Source organism: Lolium perenne, chromosome 6, assembly GCF_019359855.2.
Source record: "Lolium perenne isolate Kyuss_39 chromosome 6, Kyuss_2.0, whole genome shotgun sequence".
In the NCBI taxonomy this organism is placed as follows: domain Eukaryota; kingdom Viridiplantae; phylum Streptophyta; class Magnoliopsida; order Poales; family Poaceae; genus Lolium; species Lolium perenne.
Genome location: NC_067249.2, coordinates 255,877,575 through 255,885,551, shown reverse-complemented (window position 1 = coordinate 255,885,551; position 7,977 = coordinate 255,877,575). Strand labels below are relative to the sequence as shown.

General features: G+C 46.2%; 1 protein-coding gene across 2 annotated transcripts; it reads right to left on the bottom strand.

Annotated features, from left to right (window-relative positions):
• Window positions 1–2,763: 2,763 nt before the first annotated feature.
• On the bottom strand, window positions 2,764–6,447 carry LOC127305259 (transcription termination factor MTERF8, chloroplastic-like). 2 transcript variants are annotated; one of them, XM_051335667.2, is made up of 2 exons: window positions 5,641–6,447; window positions 2,764–5,526 (listed from the first exon to the last, which is right to left on the bottom strand). In XM_051335667.2, the coding sequence occupies exons 1-2, from the start codon at window positions 6,321–6,323 to the stop codon at window positions 5,187–5,189; spliced, it is 1,023 nt and encodes a 340-aa protein (XP_051191627.1). In that variant the 5' UTR covers window positions 6,324–6,447; the 3' UTR covers window positions 2,764–5,186. The 2 variants fall into 2 exon arrangements, with proteins under 2 accessions (XP_051191627.1, XP_051191626.1); XM_051335666.2 differs by having other exon boundaries at window positions 2,764–6,447.
• Window positions 6,448–7,977: the final 1,530 nt, after the last annotated feature.

Below are 7,977 nucleotides of genomic sequence, written 5' to 3'. Positions count from 1 at the left end.
TTTTTTGAGATTTCGAGAAAGAAGATTGATGGGAATCGAGTTCTGTATAGAGATGCGTAGAGATGGGCCGCCATCGTGAAATCACACGGCACGATCGGCCTTAACATGGTCCATGAGCTAGCTGGGCCGAAACACGCAGCCGTTGTTTATTTTCATTTAACTTGTTTCTCTTTTGCCTCAAAAATACCCCTTTCATCCATTTTCCGAAATAAAATATATTAATATCGTGAATATGTGAAGATACCAATTACACCCGGCCTCTGCAATAACGTAGTGTCCTAATGGCCATACGAATACATACAGCCAAAAGAAAAAGAAAAATTACACCTGCTAAAGTGACCAATTTCTTCTAACAAGCGGACCAAACACCACCAAAACAGCACCACGAATTCATCAACTCCAAAAGCGACGCCTCCAAGAAGGAAACAATGCACAAGAGCCATCATCACCCTGATCAATGACCATAGGTTTTCACCCCGTAGAAAGTCCACACTCACAAAACAATAATTTCAGCAAGATCATTCCAGACACAACTAATTAAGAACGACTTAAGGTTTTCACCCTGCAAGTTTAGACACTGAATTCCTCATATGCTGTCGTCCCCACTTGAAAATTCTGCAGCTCCAAGTCACGAGTCATCAAGCAAGAATCTCGACACCGCCAGGACTCAAACCTCCATTGGTAGTCCTCAGATCTCAGTGTCCATGCCAGTGTCTGACTTCACCGTGGAACCAAGACATGTCACATGATGGCAACAAACTGCAGAGCTTCGCAAAACCTCCCCTCGGAAACCAATCGGTTAGAAAAAAACACGGTTCCGCTCGACCAAAACACCATCCGCTTCGGCAAACTCCAAGCATGTCGTCCATTTGAAATTCGCCGGTGGAGCCTTTTGGAACTCGATAGTCCATCGAAGATCAATGACGCGATTGGCAGTTTCTACATCATGGTGAGAGAGAAATCCAAGGACCTCCACCTTTATTCATGCCAAGCCAACAACCCCCACACCACTTGCTGGCAACCTGTGGGATCTGCCTCCCCGAGCCCAACCGACAACCATGGTCGACGACACGCAAGGAGACGGAAGAGCAAGGTCAATCCAACACTAGAACCGGTCGTGTCACATCAAGGAGATGGAGAGACATCATAGAGAAGCGCCTAGATCAAGATCTAGGGTTCGTCCCAAGCCAACCCGCAGCCCAGCCCTCACCGCCGATCAAGCGCTGCCAAGGGGGCCTCCGCCACCACCCCGGCTAGGGGCGTCGCCCTAGCCGTTGCTCGTCGACTCGTCAGCCATATCCGCCCCAGCAACTGTCTCGGGCAAACGACCACACCAGGCCTCCTTCATCGGTCAGGCCCGCTGCCACCGCACCAAGGGCCAGCGACAACAGCGGCGAGAGGCACAAGTGAATGGTGTGCGAGGGCGGCGCGATGGGCTCTCCCCCGACAGCGCCCTGGGGGCACACGCGAGCGGAGATGCATATGGATACCACTCTTCATTCATAAAAGGATGTCAAAGATTTATCTAAATTTGGATGTATCTATGCAATAAAAAAGTGTCTAAATACATCCAAATTTAAATGAACTTGCGACACCATTATATGGACAGAGGTAGTATTTAACTAGTGACTCGGGCAAAATTACCAGCAAGCAGCAACGTGATCTATCTGCACAGTGTTCATAATTTCTGGATGCACTGATACCTGACGGCTGTCAAAAATAAATGGGGCCTTCCCCAATTCCTTATGCACTGAACTTGTTTCTTGTGCTCAACCAGACCCAAAGCAGAATCCAAATCTTAAGTTTGCAGCTCATGATCAAGCTTCCACTACCTCCCTGTTCTGCAATTCAGAAGATATAAAATGAACTTCTTCCAGGTTGAGGTAGCTTTAGACGACAACTGGGGAAGATATGGCACTCATCTTCACCAAAGCAAAGACCCACCAAGGAATGGATAGAACAGATTGTTGTCAAGAACTACACAGTAAAACTCGAATCTACAGTTTCCTTTAGTTTGGGGCCAAATTTATTTGTTTACAACAGTCAACCCGTCCAACGGATCCATTGGAAGAAACTTAATATCTGACCAGTCTAACAACTCAGGAGCCAGCAGTGCAACCTTCCTTCCTACTGAACCGGCCGCAGGTATACAGCTGCTTCAAACATGCACTAGTTTATTATTTATATCCTCACATATATACGAACTAATAATACAATATTTTTTGAGGAATTAATACTCCCTCCCATTCATATTAATTGTCACTAATATGGATGTATCTAGAACAAAAATGTGTCCAGATACATCTATATTTGCGACAGTTAATATGGAGCAGAGGGAGTAATATTATTCAGTGATATGTTCCCTACTGTGATATGCATTATAGATGACACTGGATTTTGCTTTTTTGATGGGGCAAGCCTGTCCTGTTTCATCGAACGGTGCAAGTAATACCAAACCAGAGTCTACGAGCAACGATGGATGATTGCATTCTGGGACTTCGGCAGATACAACACAAGCCAATGCAATCTGTTGTTGCGTGCGGTGTTCTGTGAAAACCATTCAGAGAAGCTAACCAAATTATGCAAGACAAAGCACCAGGAGGCACATGTGTAGTTTTCATCAAGTATCTTTTCAAGTAAATGACATGGTGACAAACAATGTAGATGATTTGCTGGGCTGGGTCGCCGCAAAGACGACTTAACTGCAAATTAATGGATGATCGATAGACTGAATGACGATCTGAAACAAACAACACAAGACTGTTATAAAAGGATAAATGGTACTATCATTTGCAGAATAATAGCCAAAATATTAGCAGAGTACTACATTCAACTTTACAAATCGATCAAATAATGGCACATAAAGCAAGCTACATATATATGAATTAAAGAGGAGCCAATGGAAGCTATAACAGAAGAACTGTCCCTTCCGAATAAAGATAACCAAAAACAAAATGGTGTCTTCATTTTATGTCTAAATTGCATATTAGATACAGATAACCATTCAAAAAATGCAAGCAACCAAAATGAACGGATATTATAGGTGCACCTCGTGGTAAGACCAAATACTACTATGTATGTTGCTCTCTGCATACGAAAAAGCATCGGAAAAATCGTGACCACTTTGAAATGGAATCACATCGGCGTTAGCAACTTTATTAAGGGTGCCATAGCAATCAGCGAGTACTACAAAAATGAGAGAACGAAATAAGCATTGCATAGATAGAATTTGGAGGACACGATGGTTGCTGCAGCATGTAGTTGACGAGCTTTTAGGCACAAATAAAGCTACCGCTGCTGAAAAGCTACTCGGCAACTAATGTTTGCAGAATTAACACATGTCTCTACAATTTTCTTAGCCAAAGGAAATTTGCTCCATGAAGATGATCAATACAGATGAGCCATCATGGATAGATAAACACAATATAAAGAAAATGTAGAGGAATACCTAAAGAAAAATTATTCCAGCAACCCAGCTTAGCTTATAGAAGGAACCACATGTGTTGCATTTTCCCCTTCAATCCCGAGAAGGACTTTGCCATATCTTAATCATCTGGAACTCACAAGCTCCAGTAATGAATGATGTATTTTAAGATAAGAAAGTGATTTGTCAATAGAACTAGTTAAGCCCAGGACCAATGTTCTCAAAACAGAAGAGCTAATGTCATACAGATGGGGTGTGATAAAGGAATATGTTGACACTAAGTCTGGCTCTGAAGAACTGAGGCACGTAAAAAAATGGATAAGATTGTACCATCTATCCAGTGTGGCCATAAGCCTCATTGAAGTTTTGCCGGCAAAAATAAAATCTCAATGAAGTTTCAAAACCAGAGCATGAGAAAACAGCAGAACAAAAATATAGTTCACAAATTGCAAATTTAAATTATGGTTTGACAAAACACATGCTGCTTATTTCATGACTTCGAAGTATCAAACAACTTCGACTTGAGTTAAGGCAGATATCTTTGAAGTATCAAACAGCTTCGACATGAGTTAAGGCAGATATCTTTGAAGATTCATAAAATTGATTTTTGAACCTACAGTTTTTTCGGCTGTTTATTTCCAAAATATACCTGTAGGTTTGTTGAACAGATCCAATTTCACATATGCAAGCAATGATAGAGGAAATATTATAAAACTAATCCAGTCCATCTCCATTGTCTTAGTTCTAACGATAAATGACAGATTTCAATAATTTAGACTCGTTTGTTTATCATATGTTAGTACGTTACTTTATCAAATCTGAAAGTTTTCCTTGTAGAAGGAAGGCCAGCTACAGCCCGATGGATTTAGGAAAAAAGATAATCCTTCATTAAGAATCAGAGGAAAGACAACAAAAGGCAAAATAAATATACGCAATAGAATCATCTAATTATTGAAGATTGAACTGCCATTTAGTATTGACATATGATGGGGCAAAAATATAATGGAATGGGAAAGGAACAACTAAATAAAATTTGGTATCAAAGCAGACATACCAATATTTTAATGAAAAACAGTGCAGTTCTTTCGCTTTGTGTTTAATGCATCCTGGTTATGACAGAAAACTGGTCCACCCACACATGTTATCTCCATGATTTTAAATAAAAGTGGGAGACACAAATATATTCATGGTCATGGGTATTTTATTTTTTTGACACATTGCATGCAATGATTTCTTCTCTGCTAAATGACAATAAAAACAACAATAACAGGACATCAGGTTTCATGAATCAAATTATCATTTTCATCATGCATTAGCACTTAGCAATGACCAAACCAGCATGTAGCATACATAGAATAGAGGATAAGCAGCGTCTAATTTGGCGAACACTGAAACAAGACTAAGCAGTTTACTGCAAGGAGTGAAAACTTTGTTTTGCCACAAAAAAGTTCCACATTTCCATGTAACTTGTAAGGGTCTTGGTTCAAGCAGATAAGAATCTAGTGGATACTTCCCCTTTGCAAGCAGCACCATAGTCTTCATAGAGGTGCAGAGCAGCCTTCCTTGTGAGGGCATATGTACCTCTCCACAAATACCTTGTCGGTCAGGTGGAAAATTGTAGAGTAGCTCGGGAAGCTCTTGACCAATCCATTTTTCTTGAGAAACTTTACAGCGTAGTACCGGGGCTTGAGGCGGCTGTCCAGGCTATAAGTGAGCATTACTGATAAGTGAGCATTACAATTTTTCATGTCAGGCTCTTGTTTCAAGCAGATAAGAATCTAGTGGACACTTCGCCTTTGCAAGCGGCAACATAGTCTTGATAGAGGTGTGGAGCAGCTTCCTTGTGAGGGCATATGTACCTCTCCACGAACACCTTGTCGATCATGTTGAAAATCGTGAAGTAGCTCGGGAAGCACTTTACCAATCCATTTTCCTTGAGGAACTTTACAGCGTAGTACCGGGGCTTGAGGCGGCTGTCCAGGCTATAAGTGAGCACTACTGAACGATGAGCAATGTCCGCAGGTTCCAACCCCATCTCAGAGATAAAGAACTCGGACAAGCGCTGCAGCGTGCCCTTGGACCTCGACAGCACCTGTGGATTCCTACAAGCAACAATACCCACTTGAGCATCCGACCACCTGAAGGTTTTCTTCAAGTAATCCACTTTGGCGGCGATTTTATCCTCGCCGACGATTGCAACAGCGTATAGCACATGCCTGAACATCGGAGATCTGCGGGGTACGCCGAGGCCTTCAGCGCATGCGACCATTGCAGGGAGGCGCTCTGGGTTGGTGGAAAGTATGCGCGGCGTCGAGAGGATGCAGTCTCCTAACCCGCACTCCCGCAGGAACGCGACGTTGGGCTTGACCACCTTCTCCAGGCTGCATCCGAGGAGTTCGGGGCGCTGCTTGAGTAATTGTTGGAGGTTCTCGTAGGATCCGAAGAGCGATAGGTAGTATGGGAGGTTGGAGACGATGGATCTGCAGCGGAAGATGGTGCGGCCGAGCGAGACGAGGCGCGCGACCTCGGTGCGCGAGAGGCCGTGGCCGGTGAGCCCGGCGACGACGGGGGCCAGGGTCTTGTCCACGTCGGCGCAGAGCAACTGCGGGTCCCCTGCGACGGCGGCGGCGACGTCGGCGCTGGAGAGGCCGAGGTCCGCGAGGAAGGCGAGCACGGCGTCGGGCTTGGAGGGGGACTTGAGGTGGGCGAGCTGGGCGGAGGCCTTGAGGGCTTGGGGCCGGGTGAGGCCGCAGGTGTCGACGAGGTACTGCTCGACGGCGAACGCTGGGCTTGGGTCGGCCGTAGCCGCTGAGAGCAGTCGGTGGAGAGGGGTGATGGGACTCGCGCAGGAGGGAGAGGAGAGGAGACGGGTGAGGATGCAGCTTCGCAGGCGGAGCATGGCGTGGCGGCGCCGGCGGCGATTCCGTTGAGAATGGGGATCGATGGGGATCGTGAATTCTCACTGTCAGGGTCAGCACCACCGGCCTCGAACATCATCCGAAATAGACAAGTGGGCTTCACCCAAAGTGGCCCGGAGCCGACAGCATATTGCAGCGCAAGCCGATCCATTAACTGCTTTCACAAGTTCACAACCTTCCCCATAATCCATCTCAAAAAAAAAACCCTCCTCGGTAATCTCCAGCTCCCCCTCCCAGCCAGCAGCATGCCGTTGTTGCCCATCCTCTCTACCGCACCGGCCACCGCGATGACCATTGTGTTGGATTATTAGGCAATTTTCGTGTGAGTTAATTACCGAAAGCAACATTACAGATGCACAAACATACTTAACCAAACACATCAGACTAAGCACATGCATCAGATCTGAACATGGTACAAGTAGCGTGCAAGGTAGGAGAGGAAAAGCACGTACATTGCGACTGGGAAGGTCGCACCAGTAGCAGCACCACCACCACCATGGGAGTTGTTGATGTCGCCCATGGTGTAGTCGGATCTGTCGATGAAGTAGCCGAACCGTCGAAGAAGAAGACGAACAGCAGCGAGCAGTCGCGCCGAGACGCTCCCCAAAAATCTTATCGCCCGTCTCCCGGTGCAGGATCTCAATGGACGGGGTTTCGGAGGCCTGCTCTCCCGGACGGCTGTGCACGCAGTCGCCGGGATGGGGAAGACTAGAGAGTAGCACAGCAAAAGAAACTTCACGAGAGAGATCTAAGAGCACTATTTTCCAGATCTGATCGGTCTCCTTGTATAGCCTGGGAGGAGAGCCGCCCCGACCGCGTTGACATGCGTAGGAAGCCAGGGACACGCGGCGAGCATGCACATGCAGGCCGACACGTACCCAACACAGTTGGTGCACCAAGCAAAAATTTAGGCTTCCTTGAGTGTGTCTCGAACTCGAGTCACGAAACGCGACGTGCGTGCGTGCCGTGCCGTGCCGTGCCGAGCCGAGGCGGGGCGGGCGGAGGAGGAGGAGTGCGCGAGGGCTCCTTCTATTCTCACTCAATTGGAATGACTAGAACAGCAGCCCTTATATACCACTCCAACTCTCTCCCAACTAGCAATGTGGGACTAAACTTTGTCCCCCAAGGCTGTCCCAAGCGGCCAACGTGATGGGCCTTGAGATTTCAGGAATTGTAGACTGCATGGGCTGCCTTATTGGGCTGCAGCCCATCTACATTTAACAATCCCCCACCAGATCTCATATGCACATCAGATGACACATTAGTTCCATTCACTGTTTAATATACCTGCACTTCAGTGGAGACTGTTAAGTTGAACTTCCACTTAGGCAAGGTGCTACGCTTGACTACAACTGAACAATGGACTATGCCTTGAATTGTCAGTCTTTGTGCAGCAAGTTCCGCTCAATGCCGGTACGGTACTAGGCTACCTTAGCCTTCCCCTCGGGTGGAGCTTATAAGTCATACTCCTCGGCCCTTCATGAGCTTACAAGAGATTCACCCAAATCTCCCACACTATGACCAGTAGTGTCACTCATATAGGTGTGTTCTTCAAAATATCGCCCTGTAGGACGGCGTCTTCACTCATCAAGAGCCGCTCAAAACACATTAAGACATTGTCAACCTGCCTTATAG